Below are 19,065 nucleotides of genomic sequence, written 5' to 3'. Positions count from 1 at the left end.
GTCTATGTGCCATTCCCACTGTTTGGGTTTTTTGGTTTTTTGGTTTGTTTTTAAGTAAGAATTAGTTTTAGTTTTTTATTTCAAAGTGTTACATGCATTTACTCGAAATTCAAAGACAAATACAGAGACTTAAAGTAAAAAGTAAGTTTCTCTTCTGTCCAAGATCCCTCTCCTCCTTGGAGAGAAGCACTGTTACGAATTTGGTGGCCCTTGAAAAATATTTCACGTATAAACAGTCCCACATGTGTATGTTTATGTGTGTAAGCACATGTGTATTTATGCATCCAAACACATATAAAACATAGACCGTAAAGGGTATGCATTGGGAGTTTCCTAGTGGTCTCTTGGTTAGGATCTGACACTTTGACTGCTGTGGCAGTGCACATCAAGTCTCTGCACACCACAGCCAAAAAAGAAGAAAAAAAAAAAAAAGAAATGTGCATTTACACACGTATACATATTCTGTTAATCTGTATTACTCTCTGCCTCTTGCTTTGTTGATTTAATGAACTTGGCCAGATGTTCCCCAGAAGTTTAGAGGCCTCTCAGGACATGATTACCAAAATGATTAGCAGCAGATTTGTAGAGCACACTGGCCTGGGTTCAAATCCAGCTCTGCCCCTTCGTAGTTGTTTAACCTTGGACATACTGGTTCACTTCTCTGTGTGTCTAAAAGGGGAAGGAGAATAGCACGTCCCTCCCAGGGTGGTGAGGAAGATTACGATGAGTTAGTACATGTAAAGAGCAGTGCCCAGCACATGCTAAGTGCTCTGCGAAGGTCAGCTTTGCGTAACCACCTTGTTCTTTGTGAGGCATTTCATCGATCATATGCAGCTTCTCATTGCTGCTTTTGCACGTATACCATTGTTTGTAGCCTCTGAATCCATCTACTTTCTTTTCTTCCATCAAAGACGAGCTCAAAAAGCCCGCCCTGATAATTCTACTTCATCTCCATTTCCCCTTACACTGCTGTCTTTATATTTTTCAAATGTGATTTGTCATTAAGTTGCCTTTTAATAGTCATGAAGTTTTGTTTTGGTAAATGTTCTTTATGAATGGGGGGTGATTATCCTGAATTTATTTTTAGCTCTTTGTAATGTTATTTCAGCTCCTTGTCATATAATGTATTTCCTCTGTAGTTTTCTGACATATTTATCAGTGTAATAACTCCTTTGGAAAGTCTGCTTTGATTTGCCCTCATTTCTCCAGCTGAGTTAGTTGACCTCTTAGTGTCTCTCCTTAATAGGCCCGTGTTGTCTTTGCACGCATCGTTTCCCATACTATGCCTGTTTCCCTATCTCTGGACTTTATTTCTTGAGGATAGGCACCATGTCTTATTCTTCATGATATATTCTGCTGGGAGATGCACAACAAATATTTGCTGAATTAAACTGAATTCTTTTCCTTCTTTGGGCACTCAGTTGTTGTTCACCAATTAGAAGCTTAATTAGAAATAGAAACTTAAATAGAAAGCTAACTTGTTTATAGTTAAAAAGTGTTCAGTTAAAACTTGACCAAGAACAGTTTCTCTCTCCATTTCCTCCCTCTTTATTGCTTTATGTAACATAGATATGCTGACGACTGCAAATTCTTTTCTCTAGCCTAGACTTCTAGTCTGAAATCTAGGCTCCAGGCTTAGCTGCTTGATTGAAATCGATTGGATGTCTTGGCAGACTTAACACGTTCAAAACTGAATTCCCAGTCTTCCCCACCAACCTGCTCCTTGTAATATCTTTCCCTTCTCAGAAAATGACAGCTCCATCCTTCCAGTTTCTCAGGCCAAAAAAACCTTGAAATTATCCTGAACTCCTTCTCTTCCTGTCACACCCCACATCTAACCCATTGGGTAGTCCTATTGTCTGTGCCTTCAAAACTTATCCAGAATCTAGTCACCTGTCACCACTGCTGCCATCCTGGTGCAAGGCACCATCCTTAGCATCTTTCTCCAGTGGTTTTAGCATTTATGGGTGATTGTTTCCTGAATCAATTATTATCAGCAGTTGATGATTATAAATTTCTCATTTTCTCTTTCTAGCACTCCTTTTATTTTTGTTTAAACAGTCTGCTTTTTTTAAAAAAAAATGCTTTCTATTCTTCACATTCCTTTCAAAAAATTTTTTTAGTATCAGTACATACTCATGGATTATTTTGCTATTCAGTGTATTATAAGTCTTTCCTGTCGTTATTTACTTGGATGCTTAAGTTGTCCAAGTCTTGACCAGTAGGAGTCTTTCATGCCAGCTTCTGTGTCCTTTTGACATGTCCCTACTTATTTTGAGCACTTCCTTAGTTTTAAAATAATGTGATACTCTAGGTTCACCCTATACTTTCCCTACCCCAGTCCTATAATCATCCATCTCTCCAAGAAGCTCTGGTTCCTTTTATTGGAGAAATTTCTTTCAATCTCTTTCATTGTAGGCAGAACTAGAATATTGACTTTTTTAGTCTTGAATTTATGCTGACACCTTTAATTCCAGCTGAACCTCACAGCCTTCTTCTCTTCCTCTGTTCCATCTGTCTTGCCCTTCTCCAGTAATGAAAATCCTGTATGCCAATGATACCAGCAAACTTACTCATTTTGTTCAGTCCTTTGGTTCCTTACAGAATAGCTTCAGAATTACTATACCAATATCAATACTAGCTGTGAACTTACTAAATATAGTTTCAAATTTTCTTTGCAGTCCTTCTGACCTTTGAGTATATTCGAGAGAGTATTCGATCAGAATGATGCATTCAAAAGATTCTTTGAATAAGTTTTTTTCCTTCTATGTAGCTACAGTACCATGAGGCTATATAGTCAGATTTTTTTTTGCTTGTATTTAGTCGGAGGGATTTCCCATTCTTATGGATTTAATTTTATTTTTTGAATGTCAGTACTTATCAGTTTTATAATATTTCCTTTACATGAGATTAACTAGGCCCTTTAGTAGTCATTATAAAGTTGAGTTGTTTTATTACTTTTAAAAATAGTAACATAAACACAAAAGGGATCAGTCAGAGCCTTGATTTAATATGTTCTGGATTTTTAGTTCAGAAACCTGCATCCATCTAAGCCTAGAACATTCCATTTAGGTTTCAGAGCATTCTTGTCCTTCTTCCTCTCCTCACATTCACGTGGCACACGTTTACGTAGAGCACACCCCATGTCAGGCACGATGGTGAGCTCTCTGGTCACACACCGGTGTGCTCACCTCTGCCCCCAGGGTTATAGGGAGCAGCCAGGAAATAGTACATACAGGTACATCCAGAATGATAATATGGGTATGACCTAGGAGTTGCTGGAGGAATACCTCCTCAAAGGATGCTCTGCGGTGTGTGTGTATGTCTGTATGTCTCCAGGGGAAAATGCACCCTTGCTTTTGAGATTAACTTCCTGCTAAATAGTCCTACCCCTCTCTGTTTGTCACAGAATGCTCATGGTATTTTGGCATTTGAAAGGTGCGTTTCCCACCCAAAGACTGGAGAGCTGGGTATCCATTTCAGGAACTTTAGTAAGAAAAATCACACCAAACATACCACGCTATCTTCTTTGGCAGGGTTTCTAGGATGGTAAAATACTGAGATGTTGGAGATCTCTGGCCCCGGTACTTCAGGGGTTAACAGAATTTCTTGTGCTGGGTGAGGTCGATGTGGAGGGATATTTCCAACCCCAGGAATCCTTCCCCAGCCACTTCAATATATTTCATCAGTGTTTTCATTGAAGGATTTATCAAATTTGCAGTGCCATGAAGTGATGGATGACAAATAATTTAAATTCAAATTAAATTTGAAAAGCTGGGGCAAAGGGCTAAATTCTTATGCAGTGGTATCTAAAAGAGTTGAATACAAGTATAGGGTTGGAGGGATATTCATGCAAAGTGATCCAAAAGTTTTAATTAATAATGGACTCAACATGATCCAACAATGTAATGTAACAGCCAAAAAAGTAATTCTGTCTTAGGTTTCCTTAATAGAGGTATAGTGTATAAGACCAGACAGTGGTCTCATTCTCACACCAGGAAAACTGTGTACGCTGCTGGGCACCATGTTTGTAGATAAACAGAAACCCGATTTGAATGTGTTCAGAGCAGAATGGTGACAGAACTCAAACCTTCCTCAAAGGGGAGTAATCACAGAGCATGAGAAATTGGCTGTCTTCAAATAGTTGAATAGCTGTCATAGGAAAAATGAGATGTGTTCCTTCCATCACAAGAAGATGAAATAAAAAGCTCCTAGTGGAAGCTGCAGGGGAGAGAGGTTTCCATTGTCACTGCTAGTCAGAACTGCCTGAGGATGAAATGTGTAGCCTCAGGATGAAGTTCATTGTCGTTTAACTGGTTCAAAAATAAACTGGAAGACTTAGGATAGGAAAGCTAACATGTTAAGATGCCTTTACAAGCAATACATTCCTTTATTATGCCTTTAAAAAGATTTTTTTTACCTAATAAAAAATAATAAGGAAAAATTAAGATTTGGTTATAGCACAGTTACCACTTTCTGGCAAATCATTAAAAATAATAGAAATTAGTAGCTTACAGAACATCTCATCCAAATGAGTATGATTTCATCAAAGAGTATGATTTATTTCATATACTTTGTGTTTTAGTTATACAGACTGAACAATATTAAATTATCACCTTGGAGGGTTTTTTGTTTTGGGGGGTTTTTGCAGTTTTAAAGTACTACTGTTTTTCCAGATTACTGGCTGATGTTATCCTAGACCTTGTTAGTAATTTTGGTGTTTCTCCCTTCCTCCTTTTGCTTACATCATAATATATAGATGGTACATTGTGTTGGTTAACCTCAGTCTGACACTTAGATCGTGTTTTCTCTTGAGCCCTATCAGTGTCTGGGATGTAAATTAACCAATAAAGAAGCAACACGAAATCAGACAAAGAAAATTTCCCATTTCTACTCACTTGTAATTCTCCTAATTTTGTAGGGGTTTTCCACAGAAAATCACAAAAGAATAGTTGAAATGCTTTATCTTATGTACTTTCCTTCTGAAGAAAGGAACAGTTAATTGTCTTCGTCCCAGAGTGTTCCAAAATCTTGCACAGGCAGCTGTATTTACTATAGTACAAATTAAATTCTACATTAAATAATGTCTCTAAGTACTTTTGATTATTAAAAGCCAAGTTATTTAATTACTTCTCTAACCAGTGGATTTCAGAGAAGGTGATAGGATAGGTTTTCTAATCAAGAAAACTATATCACGAGGATGATTGTATGCCTTTAAACAGAAATTAGTAATATTTAATCCCAAATAAATTTGAATATCACAAAGTCAGAAGATACTCTTAATTATCTGATTAGGTTTGCATCAAAAACAATGTGTTGAGAGACTGTTTTAAAAGAATGTTTAAAACTTACATTGATCATTTCTATTTTCAAAGAATAAATAAATCCAAACCCTAAATTTTTTTTTGGCATATACTTCAGTCATACCTTATATATGATCTAATGCTTCTTGTTATTTTTATGTAGTTTGTAAGGATTTAAAACAAACACTTTATAGATTAAAATTTTTCGTTCCATCTCTGTTTTGCTCATATGTTCCCCACTCCCCGCCTCTCCTACTTGTATAATTGAAGCATTTTTGACATATCCCGAGAAAAGTTGATTCTTTATTATCAGGACTTAACTAACCAGGGCAAGGCCCTCATTGGGTTTACTGAAAATAAACACTTGGGTTACTCAGTTTCAGTTTTAATGACAAAAGTTGAAGTCTTTGCCTAACATAAAGGTTTTTCTTTATCTCTAAATTTTGATTTTCCATGCTATCAGAGGCCCCTTTGCAACAGGTAATTTGAGTGTTAATTGTATGTTTTCTCAGTTTGTAATTGTGTTACGTGTATTTAAAATGTTCACAATTTTTAAATGAAGTTTATCTGTTAGGATCCTTCCAACTCAGAAATTCTGTGATTTTAAACTTTTTTTTCTTCAGTTTGAAAATGTAATCTTTGGATGTTGTCCTTTGTGTCCTCTCTCTATATATATATAAAATCATATGTGTGTGTATACACACACACACACACCACACACACACACACACACACATATATATGATTAGAAATCATAGAATTTTAGAGCTGGAAGACATTTAGACGTTATCTAGTGACTCTACACATGCAGAATTCAGAAGCCTAAGGGGGTTAAGGAACTAACATGAGATCCTAGTTGTAACTGGCAACTGGAACTCTGGCCACTTACTGGAGCACTAAAAATTAATCCAGAAGTTTTTATCTCAAAATGTACATACTTCTGGAGAACATTCTTCTTCAAATTTAAGAATTTTGAGGCATTTATATTAAGCACAGTTTGTTTAAATTCTGTAAACTGTGCTGTCATCCCTGTTGCTTTTACCAAACCTGTAATCACACTTGAAAGTAATTTACCACTTGGAGCAGGTTAAAGTGACTCAATTTGCACTCTTGGGGTATTTTTCATTGACTTGGAAGCGTACACTGGTGCTGCAACGTTAGGCCTGTTTTCAAGTGGGAGGGTGCCCATGCGTCTCCAGGATGCTGATGGGGAAAGCCCTCCTCCTCCTCCTTCTCCTCCTCTCCCTCCACCCGCCTCCCCCCACCCTTGTGCAGCTGTCCCAGCAGAGCGGGCTGGGATGGTGAACATGAGATCAGCTCCCCAGATTACACAGGGCCTGTGGCCAGGGCAGCGCTTCTCCTCCTCCCAGTCTCACTTCTGTTTTACCTGGAACTGTCCCTTGATGCTTATCTTCCCCCCATCCTACCACTCTGGCCAAACCCCAGCACCACTGGGAAATTGTACATCAGGGTTAAAGTCTCCTGGAGAATTGAATTTATAAAAATTAAAAATGTTTTAGCGTCTCTGCAGCCAATCTGTCTGTAAATGGAAGTTATTTTCTCAGTGGAAAAGCATAGGGAGTATAAGTGCTTCAAAAAATAATCCTTTTAGAAATAAAAATGGTGCCAGGGTTAGGGGTTCCTAATTGTGATTTCAAGCCAAGGGGTTAGTAGAATTTCACAAGTGAATTAGCTTCATGTACTCACCTTTTGCAAGAAATTTTTCAAAAATTTCTCGGGGTAATCCATCATAGTTAATAGTAGAGGGATAAACCATGTCACATAACTAAAACCCTTCAACAGATCTTAATATAAGATGGGCCCTGATCTCAGCTCCTGGGAGCTGTTAACCACTTAACTTTTGCCTCCTTACTCAATGTAGCCTGGAGCCAATGATTTATTCAGTCGTTTGTTCTTTGAACAAATGTTAAGTAGTACTGGTTCCATCCTGAGAGTTGGGGAAATAGGAGAATTAGATAATGCCTTGGTCCTCAGAGACCAATTATTTTATTAGAGGAACAAAGATATGTCCTTAAATATCTGAAATATGATACTATTATTTATCTTATTCACCACTGTAGATCCAGAACCTATAGCTGCTATGTAGGAATAACTGAATAAAGTAGCACTTTTCAAATGAAAGAGCAAGGGACCTAATGTACCTAAAGGTAAAGATAAACTTAGAAGGCCAGCTAGCTGGGGGGCGGGGGGAGGGGGGGTCAGAGAAGACTTGAAGGTGGCGCGATTGGGTGTGGGGCTGGATATTTATGGAAATCGATAGAAATCTGAAAGCATAGATCTAACTAAAGAAAATAGCACAAGCAGAAGAGTCAGCAGCAAAGGTTCAAAAATAGAAATTTCTGCGGTTGAATGGGAATAGTGAATGATTCTCTTGGAATGAAGAGTACATGAAAGAGAAAGGTGAGAATGAGGCTAGAGAGGTACCATAGGGCCAAATTTCCCTGCATGACTCAAGAATTTAGACCACACTTTGTAGAAAATGGATGATTGTATAAGCTTTAATACAGGAATGATATGCCATAACTAGCACTGTGCTTTAGGAATGTAAATCTGGGACAGTCTGCTAAAGAATTGGGAGGGGAAAGCACAGAGACGCCAGTTGGAAGATTTGCAATGATTCCTCATGAGTTAAACTCAGAAGTGAGGCCGCAATAGATACTGAATTTGGAAACATGGAGTTAATCACGACTCTTTAAGGACTTTCTAACTTGTGGGGTAGAGGGATGAGTTAATTTGCAAAGGTACTACAGACTAAGCTGCATTTCAGCATTGGCAATTAGAGCTTTCCTTGAGTACTTGATGAGGAGAAAAGAGAATGGCACTGGAGCAGGTATAAGTACCTCTTAAGAACTTTTCTTACTAAATTATAAAGAAAATCAAATGAAAGAATGGTTGTATGTTTCTACAGTTCTTGGTGTGGTGCCTGGCCCAGAGGTTTCAATGAATGCTAACCTGTACAATTGTCATCACCATTATCAGGGAAGGAATTGTTTAGAATAAGGGAGAAGAGTGTACATGTTTGGGGGAGTGAAGGGAACGGTCCTTTGGAGAGGGAGGGAGGAGAGTAATTTGAGGAAGTCTAGAATACGTATGGCACTAAGTGCAGAAATACAGTGGTTAGGCCCAGAAAAGGGAACAGACCTACATTTCTCTGGATTGGGAGTGGATATGTAAAGTGCTAGGGATGTTTGGAGCCTAGGATGACCATAAGGAGAAGCGCGGTTGAAGAGCCTGGCATGCATTGCTTTCCACCTTCTCGTGAAAGTCAGAGGAAATTTCAATGGCAGATATCTGCCTAGGGCATGAAGAGATAAATTAGAATCACTGTCCTCTATTCTGCACCTGCTATGAATCAAGCACTGCATTAGATGCTTTAAATCACCTCCTTTGACCCTTGTAAAAATTCAGACAATATATAGTTGTATTCACATTACAAGGGCTAATTTGCCCAGGATGGCACAGCTAGTAATGGGAAGAGCCGGGATTCAGAGCCTGGTCCATCTGAATCCAGGGTCTGTGCTCTTTGTTGAATGGGAGCCCAGTAGTTTGGGATCCTGGAGGTATAGCCCTGCACTGCATTATAATAAGTCCTGTGGGGCAGTTATTCCTGTCAGTCACCAGATTGAACATCAAAGAAGGGCCCTCTCCTTTGGGGAGTACCTGACTGTGAAATGTGAATTCTGGATCCCTGAGGGCAATAGGAAGGCAAGGAATAGAGACCATGTCTGAGGCAGGTGCTCAGACTCTTCAGTAGGGCAGGAGAATGCCCTATGGGCAGCAGCTCTCGGCAGGAGGTGGGGAAGGAGGGAAGTCCAAGGGGCTATCTTGGACTTTAAGAGGAGCGCTGTTATCTTGGTTTTCCATCAAGAGGATTCCAGAGTCACCTTCCCTTTCAGTTTCCACAGCTGCCTGAATTCCCGCTGCTCAGGACTGCAGATCCAGAGCCACACCCAAACACCCTTCTGTCAACTTAGGCTAATGTATTCTGGTATAAATAATCATACTCTAATTTAAATAGTCTTTTGTTGTTGTTCAAAATGGTATTTTAAAGATTTTTTTGGAGTTTTAAAAAAAAATTATTATAGTTGATTTACAGTGTTCTGTCCATTTCTGCTGTATAGCAAAGTGACCCAGTCATACATAGATATACAGTCTTTTTCTCGTATTATCTTCCATCATGTCTTGAGAGGCTACACTAGGATCTAGTCTCTTTTTTTTTTTTAAAGCCAGAATAATAAAAGAATAGAGTTTACTAATTCCTGCCCCCCTCCTAATACAACTCTGTCTGTATTATAAGTCACCTTCTTAAGATAACATTTTAGTTATCCTATTTAATCACGTGTTCACTAAAGAATTAATTATTGAAAGCCCACAATATGACGAACTTGTTGCAGGCACTAGGGATATAGCAGAGAAGAAACCAATGTCCCCACTCTTACAGAGTTACTGTTTTAATGGGGAAGATAGGCAGTAATCAAAATAAGATATGTAGTGTATTAAATGGTAATTACTCCAGGGAGAAAAATAAAGTAGTAGAAAGGAGCAAGGAATGCAGGAGTGGGAGTGGTAAAAGTTTAGCTAGGGGTAGGGTGGCCCATGAAAGTTCCCCAGAAAGAATGGCATTTCTGCAAAGCCTGAAGGAGGGTAAGAGAACATGCAGGTGTCTGGGGGAAAAAAGTGTTCTAGGCATAGGCCACAGCAAGTGCAGAAGTTCTCCGGTGGAAGCTGAGCTGGTGAGGGGGCCGATGTGTGCCCAGTTGAGAAGCAAAGTTAAAGAAGAAGCAGAGTCAGAAGGCCCAGGGCCCCTGTGCTATTTTAAAGACTTTGGCTTTTAAGATGGAAAGCTATTAGAAGATCTGGGGTTTTAGGGTTTTTTTTTTTTTAACTTCTTACCATGGAAAATTTTAATCAGATATACACAAAATTCTCTAAGTCCCTTTGACGACTCATTCAGCTTCAAGAACTTTCACTTTGGGAGGACTTTGTACTGAGGAGTGTCAGGATTTGGCATGACCTGACTTGAACAGGATCACCCAGGAGAACCGGCCATGGTGAAGCAGGACACGCTCAAGAAACGTAGGAGCAAAAATTTAGGAAACAAATCATGGTGACTTGAAACCAGGGAGTAGCAATGGAGATCTTAAGAAGTGGTCAGTTTCAGGATATCTTTTAAAGATCTGACCAGATACTTTATATTTTATGCTTTTTTCAAGAAAAAGAATTTGATAATGCACATAGTGCAGCAATAGGAGTTCCCGTCGTGGCACAGTGGAAGTGAATCCGACTAGGAACCATGAGGTTACGGGTTCCATCCCTGGCCTCATTCAGTGGGTTAAGGATCCGGTGTTGCCTTGAGCTGTATTGTAGGTCACAGACGCTGCTACAGCTCCGGTTAGACCTCTAGCCTGGGAACCTCCATATGCCACAGGTGTGGCCCTAAAAAAGACAAAAGACAAAACAAATAAATAATAACAAAAATAGTGGAGCAACAAGGATAAGGAGATGTAGAAAAGAAATGATACCAGAATATTACTATTTTAAATTTTGTTTTCTATTTAAGAATAAATTAGGTTTTATAAGCCAGGCTCAAAAAAAAAAAAAAAAAAAAGCCCTATAAATGAATATTTGTAACAGTTCATCCACACATTACAAATTGTCTACTCATCCCATTTTGTTTTGTAACCATGGATAATTGGGCCATACAGAAGGTAAAAATTTATTTGTAATTTATTAATGAAATCGTGACATGTATTGAGGTAGATAGAAGTCCCCAACAGTTCTGGGAGTTGGCAATAGTGTGTTACTTGATTTTCTGAACAAAGTTGACTTATAAGCTGCTATATTTGATGTAACAAAACTGAAAATTCAAATAAACAAAGAAGAAACTATATAGGTCAAAGTATGACAGAAATGCAGGCTTTCAAGGCAGAGTTTTATGTAGATGGAGATTTTACTCCCCTGTGTAGTTGACAAAGCACTCTTTGCCCACTTAGTTGTGTTTAATGACACAGTTTGCCCTTCCAAGCCCAGGCTAGCCATATATACTGTTGGTCACACAAATAGGACAGTAAACAAGGTGGACGAATGTGATGCAGTCCACACAAACCCAGGAGAACGGGAAAAACCACCATGTCATCAACAGTGAGTAGGTCAAAGGATTCTTTCATGCCATCCCTTCTTAGAAGAACACCGCGTTTACATTCCGAAGACTCATGATCAATTCCAAGGTCCTCTGGGTCTTGACTGTCTGACCTTGGGTTATTGTCACTTGTTCCTCTCTCTGAACGTCTGTTTCCTTCTCTGCAGCGTGGGGTGATGGTGCCAAGTGTGTCTACTTCACAGGCTTGTTGGGAAACCCAGGGAGGAAAGAGGCCCTTTACAAATAAAAGAGAAGGAAAGAAACAGGTGCTTCCAGGGTACCTGCCATGTACCAGACACTGCGTGGTTCTCACGAACAGCCCTCTGAGGTCCCATTATTGACCATTTTGTAGATGTGGAGTGTGCAGGTCAAAGAGGTTATTTAAGTTGTGTAAGCCCATAGAGCGGGAAGAAGAGTTAGGATTTAGTCCCAGGCTGGATCAACTTGAAATCTCCTGCCTTAAAAAGACGGAGCCAACTTTACCAAGCATCTTCCCACTCGATGCCAGAAGCTATTAGACGTGGTTCTGTACTATCTTGTTTGATTAAGGTTATTCTGTACTTCCTGGGTGGGTACTCAACAAATATTAAATAATAAGGAACAATAAAATCTGATTATTTTTCATCACTGAGAGGAGCTACATCATGAGAACAATGTCCTTTTCTTTCTTCCTACTGCTCCTCCTCTCCCTCCCCCTTTCCCTTGCCCTCCTCTTTTTTCTTCATTTTATAGTATAACTTGGAGCCTAACAGAGAAGAATCAGAGCTCAGTTTAACAATGTCTGCAGCATGATTTTGTTTATGAAGAAGCCTTACAAGGAAACAAGTGCACTTCTCCACCTCACAACTATCTCTGAGAACTTCTTTCTCACAACACAACAGAACCAAGCAAACAGGTTTTTTAGGAATCACCACGCTAGGCAAAGGGAAGTGCTAAAACACAGGGCAGACTGGACACATACAAAAGAAAAAGCGATTAAGCCAAGTAGCAGCCAGTGTAATGAAAAATGCGGATTGGCTTTGGAGGTGGACAGACCCAAGTCCACAGAGCTGCCCAGGCACTCCAATTACAGGAAAACAGCAACTTTCTTCATTTTAATGTGCCTCTGTTCCCTTGGCTGTGGAATGGGGTGAGACTACTGACCCCACAGTTCTGATGAGAAGATTAGCTGAGTTAATATGTTCCCTTCTCTTCCATAAAAACAGAAATGGAGGAAGTAGAGAGGGATGTGCTCTGGGAGTTTAACGAATAAGATATAAGACAGTAGCCCTTCAGTTGCCAATTGGTTTCACCATCTTCTTATTGCAGTGAATCCTATGGATCAATTTCCTGCCTCATTCCTATCACGTCCCCCACCCCCAAAAACGGGGCAGTAGTGGAGTTCTATGGCCTAAAGTGGCGATGAGGATGTCCTGGAAGATTCAGATTTAGGTCATCCCCTTGACGAGTGGGCGGTTCTAGATAGAGAAGGAAGGGACGCCCCCAGGTGGTAGAAGCGGCTGAAGAAAACCCTGAGACGTGGGGATGAGTAAGACTGAGGAGGTGATGACTCTCAGCACAGGAGCTCGTGTGGCTCTTCTCCCCGTCAGGAGTACGTGTCTCGCCTGCCCACCTTGCCTTGTTAGACTCTTATTCTTCTTTCACTCCCTACTCCCTCAAGGAGCTTTCTCTGACTTCCTGACCAGGTCAAATCCTTATCATATATGCCCTTTGTAAGTTCTTTATAGTTATGCATTTACATTTGTTCATGAGATTTTTTTTATCAGTATCAGTCCCACTCTTTAATATCTGCAAAAACAGGAGTTATGTCTCTTTTGCCCTCGTCTGTGTGTGCCTTCACCCCCTGTCCTGCTGCAGTGCATGGAATATAGAAGGGGTTTAATACGTACTCACTGAATAAATGGACACATTTTGGTTATCACTGAGATAAAAGCCTGGATAGGAGACAGGGTTTGTATTTGAGATTGCTAATCCTATTGGATGCCAAGCACTTAACTTATTTAATCCTTAAAAACAATCTTGTGAAATCAGATATATTATTAACTTCATTTAAAAGATGGAGACTGATTTCCAACTAGTTAGCCATCTTTCCCTGCTGACCCAGCTCTTAAGTGACAACAGAGAGATTGGAGCCCAGCAGCCTGGCTTTAGAGCGCTTGGATTTACCGGTGTTGTTCTACTGGTTTAGCTGCAGAGGTCAAAGTTAGATACACAAGTCAAGTCAGGATAGACCTGTTTGAAAATTGCGGGTTTTTCCTTCCTCCTCCTCGTCTTCAAGTATCATCGTTATCATCATTTTTTGAGAAAAACTAGGCAGAAAAGAACTACTTCATGTGTCACGTCTCACATTCACATTGACTCTACGTTCTGCCAAGTGATATGTCCAAATTAGCAAGTAAACTGGACATTTCAGAATCGGGTTCTTAGAAAATTCTAGACTACTTTGCTTAATCACCTTTAAAGAACTAGTATGTTCTTTGCCAGAGCGTGACAGAGTTACTTTAAATGAAAGGAGGTGATTTGACTAAGTTTGGTGTTGTCTGAGACCCTTGGTTTCTATTTCTTACTCGAAAAGCAGAGACGAGTCTGTGGTCCTCAGTAGATATTGAGTCATAAAGCTCCTGGAAGAAAGGCTTAATTTCATCAAGCCAAGAAATCCTAAGTACCTCCAAGAATGATAGCTGTTACTGTAATAACATAATTATTACCAAAAAAAATTAACAAAGACCAGTAAAATACGGACTTCCCCGTAAGAGGTACTCTGGAAAAGAGACTTACCCATGGAGTAGAAGTGGCCAGAATTGGTCATTTTATCCCAGCCATCCACCTTTAGACAGGATTTTTTGAAAATCACCTTGGCGTAGTTATTTAAAGATCTCTAGATAGAGGAATATATTACAGTAATAAGAGAATGGTCAACACTTGTGTGCTGCTGTTATTTGCTGGGCAGTAGTCTAAAGACTTTACATGCATTAATGTATTTAATCCTGATAACGAACCTGTGAGGTCCTGTTATTATTCCCATTTTACAGATGAGGAACTGAACACTGCCCAAAGTCACAGAGCTAGTAAATGGTGGAACTGTCTCTCAACCTAGCTAGTCTGCCTGTCAAGTACATGCTCCCTCGGTAGCTGATTATTCAAGTTGTCACCTTTGTCTTCTTGGCTCTAGTTGAAAGCTTAACTAGTGTTGAAGCTGTTAGCATTTATTAAAAGCCTGCAATGCTTAGACTCTTTCAAAAATAACCCACCCTTTTTGGCAGATACAGGTGCTTTCTATAAATTCAGTTTTCAAAGGAGCCACATGCAAAGAAGTAAAGGGGAGGCTAGATAAAAATAATCAGATTCTCTATACAACAAATGAATTTCGGAGTCATTTGTAAATAGCTCTCAGTTGTTGTGGCGTTTTAAGAAGTATTCACTCCCCCTAAGGTAGAGTGCCATTGTCTTCATTTGCCATATAACCTGAAAATAGTATTTTGTGTGTATGTCCCCACACTTCAGCTTTCTTCTTTCAGTCAGTATTTTGGAAAGTCCACAAAACCCAGGGACCTCCCTGTCGTTACCCTGTGGTCTGTGTAAAAACCAGATGATGCCATGCTGACTTGAACTCTTTCAAATGGACCAAACAGCGCATTAGTCATTGGCAAGTTTTTCAGGCCCTTTACCTCGGAGACTACCCAGTTCCTCATTCTTGCCACCCTTCCGTCATGAAGTAATAGCAAGAAAAAGATGTGAGGACTTTTTTGAGGACACCTCCCACCTCTTTCCTTCAGTGCCTGCGACTGATTCCTTCATGGTAATGACATTGAAGGGTCCAGATATCCGAAGGGATTGGACTGTAATTGCGGGATTCTTTCTGCTGTCCTGCTTAAATGGAAAGCCTACCTGATTTCGCCCAAGTGAAGCGTTTCATCATGCCTTACGCTGTTGGCATTCCTGTGCTTGGTGCACTTAAAAGTGAAATGACATGGTCTAGTTAGTGTTCTTTCACTGTTCATTTACTGCTGGAGAGGCCCCTGTGGAATATGTCATCATGACAAAGGCTGATCTCAGATGTCGACACCAAGAGAGAGAGCTGGCTTCAGCAATTCAGGGAGTATGGAGGGATGACAGCCAACTTTGGAGCAAACCCAGAACTCTTCATTCCCTGTCTTGCCCTGAAGGATAAAGGCTTTCTGCCTGTTATAAAAGGGAAGCACTAAATTCATAATTGGTTTTATGCCCGGTTAAGAGCTTACCTGTTTAAGAAATTATTTGTGCTTTGAGGTGGTCAAAACCTAATTTAATCCCAAACATTCTTTGTAATTAGCTTGCTTTGCAAGGACGGGAGGCCATTCCTACAGGCAGCCCTGCTCTTTGGGAAGGGGTTTTAGAGGACTGGGAAGCAAACTTTTGTAGCAGTTCTAAGACAGGGTTCAGGTAGAGAGGCCCACAAGTTTCCAGTGGAGCCACACTGTTGATAGGGGGGAGTCTGTCCTTTGCTGAAGGGGTGGGGAGAGCAGTGGGAGAAACTTCTCTCCCCACAAAGCCTCTGGGGCATAATCCCAGCTCCGATGAACTTTCCTTGAAATGGGAGATTGGATTGGGGAAAAACTCATACTGAAAAAGTCCTAACAAAACCGTGCCTCAATGGACTATAAATTCATTTGATGATATTTACGGTAGAAGTACATTGATTGAAAGGGATTCTGTCTGCTTCCAAGAAATTTTACGGGCAAGTGTAGGTTCTTTTTCAAGTTTATATCAGAAAGATATCAGTGGATATCGGGGATCCATTGCTACATGAGATTCCTTTCTATTTCCTTTACCTTCTGAGCTAAGGGCTGTTTGTGCAAATGAGAATATTTGTAATGATTGCATAATTGGGACATCCTGGATTTATATACTTCCTCAAAAAGATACATTCTGAGCTAAGGAGCTAGGGTGCCAACTCTTCTCATTATTAGCCCTGAAAGTCCTGCATCCCAGGAAACCCCCTCAGTCCTAGGCAAACCAGGACGGCTGGTCACCCTTCGAGGAGATACAGCACATTTCCAACAGTTTGGCTGAATTTATCACCGGGTTCTGACTTATATCCAGGAGGATAAAAATAAGACCATTGGTCTTTTCTGTTAGTATGATTTTAGGGTTGGAGCTTTCTCAGGGAAGGACTCTGGTCTACTCTAGGAGGCTAGAAGGTCAACTGGAGGAGAAAATGTGTCTAAGCTCTCTTTGCTCACAATGTTGTCATCTCCTTGTGAGCTCCTTTTTATTGCTGTTGTTATCATTTTAGACAAAATTTAAATGATATTAAATGGAAAAGTCTAATTTTATAAAACAAGAGCTAACTAGGTGTCAAATGTAAGGATTTGCACTTAAGGAGTACACTTATTTGAACTGAAGAAACTTACTATGGCCTGGGCATAGAACTCAGTTACCAGAGCTCATAGCAGAGAGGGCTACCAGAGGCTGAAGTATCCTAACAGATAACTGCAGGCCACATCTGCAGGCTTGGTGTCCATGGCCAACCTTCATAGCCAGTCCCCAGACAAGACTCTCTCTCCTCTTTGCTCTCTGCCTAACTCTTACAGCAGAGTTAGGGTGCTCTCCGCTCGCCTTGCTCCTTCCTTTGATTTCCACCAATCCTGATTCCCTTCTCAGTGCTCTTTTACCCAGCTTTTATGACCAAAAATGCAAAGAGGGTGCAGATGAAAATGTGTTCTTGGTTAGTAGGAAGGGGAATGCTTGATGGCCACAAAGCATCTTCCAAGATACATTCTTTCTTCCAACTTGTAACAGTACATACCGTATTTTAAATGGTCTGCTTCCTGGAGAATAGCCTTCCCACCCAGCACAATCACCATTAGCATTTTAATTTATTTCCATCCCATCATTCATTTATCACACATTTTTCAAAACAGAGCTGTGGTCGTACATGTACAGATAGTACCTAATTTTATGTCACACTTCTTATACTTACTGACTTGTCTTAAGCATTTTTCCATGTTGCCGTATAGTCAGATTGCTAACTTTTGAAATCTGCTTCTCATATAGATCTGCAACTATGTTGGACCTGCAAAGGTTATTGTTCAGTTGGTCACAAATGGAAAAAACATCCACCTGCATGCACACAGCCTGGTGGGAAAACACTGTGAGGATGGGATCTGCACTGTCACTGCTGGACCCAAGGACATGGTGGTCGGGTAAGTGAGGGTACGTGTTGTTGCAGAAGGGAGGAGCAGAAAGAACATGGCACCTGGAGACTCGGACTGAACAGGCCCTGTTCATGAGAGGTCTTTCCAAGGTCCTCAGAGAGCCTCAGAATATGAAAATTTTTGCTCTCACTTGGACTCCAAAGAAGAAGGTGCCTACTTGTCCGGCTTTCTCCGAGACAGCCCACTTTATGCCTGTGATCCTGGCCTCATTATTTGTAGCACTCTCTTTCACTCAGAAGTGGCCCAGTTTGGATGATAAATTATATGGTCACTTGACCTTTGAGGCATTTGTGGCAATTTCAGCATTATTTTCCTTCTGGAAATAAAGATAAGAACAAATCAGAAGAAAACTAGCCATAGCAGAAATCAGCACTTTATAGATGGTTTCATACCCTTGTTGATTCCTTTAATGAACTCTTGACTATAGATATATAATGTGAATATATATGTGAGCATGAGGTGGACAGATAAATATTGTGTTAGTTCTCTATTGCTTAGAAGGTGTGCATAGGAGCTCCCTGGTGGAACAGCAGGTTAAGGATCTGACATCACTGCTGTGGCACAGGTTTGATCCTTGGCCCCAGAACTTCTACATGCTGCAGGCATGGCCAAAAAGGAAAACAAAAAGAAAACAAAAAAAGTTTGTATAGAAATGGTATGACCAATAAGGGGTTAAGATCTGAAATATATAAATAGTTCATACAACTTAACATCAAAAAAAAAAAAAAAAAAAACCTGAAGGAGATCCTGCTGAGTAGCATTGAGAACTATGTCTAGATACTCATATTGCAACAGAACAAAGGGTGGGGCAAAAAATGTATACATGTAAGAGTAGCTTGATCCCCATGCTGTACAGTGGGAAAAAAATAAAATAATAATTAAAAAAAAAAAAACCTGATTAGAAAATGGGCAGAAGACCTGAATGGACTTATCTTCAGAGAGGTCATGCAGATGGCCAACAGCAACGTGAAAAGATGTTCAACCTCACTAATCATCAGGGAAATGCAAATCAAAACCACAATAAGGTATTACCTCACAGCTGGCAGAATGGCTGTCATGAAAAAGAACACAAATAGCAAATGTTGCTGAGGATGTAGAGAAAAGGGAACACTTGTACCCTATAGGTGGGAATGTAAATTGGTATAGCCACTGTGGAAAACAGTATGGAGGATTTTCAAAAAACTAAAAATAGGGGTTCCCACTGTGGCACAGTGGACTGATGATCTGGTTCGTCTCTGTGGCATTGGCTGGTTTAATCCTTGGCCAAACTCAGTGGGTTAAAGATCCTGTGGCTGTGGTGTAGGCCGTAGATGCAGCTCGGATTCAAACCCTGACCTAGGAACTTCCAGATGCCATAGATTGGGCCAGAAAAGGAAAAAAAAAAAAAAAAAAAAAAAAAAACCTA

General features: G+C 40.1%; 1 protein-coding gene across 1 annotated transcript in view; it reads left to right on the top strand.

The window, feature by feature from the left end:
* NFKB1 (nuclear factor kappa B subunit 1) overlaps positions 1-19,065 on the top strand; it is an 87,918-nt gene that overhangs the window by 20,720 nt on the left and 48,133 nt on the right. The window contains 1 exon segment of the mRNA NM_001048232.1: positions 17,500-17,648. Coding sequence (NP_001041697.1) covers positions 17,500-17,648 — 149 coding nt within the window.

This window comes from Sus scrofa, chromosome 8 (assembly GCF_000003025.6).
Source record: "Sus scrofa isolate TJ Tabasco breed Duroc chromosome 8, Sscrofa11.1, whole genome shotgun sequence".
Classification (NCBI taxonomy): Eukaryota; Metazoa; Chordata; class Mammalia; order Artiodactyla; family Suidae; genus Sus; species Sus scrofa.
The sequence above is the reverse complement of the archived record's forward strand: the minus strand, read 5'-3'. Positions and strand labels throughout refer to the sequence as shown.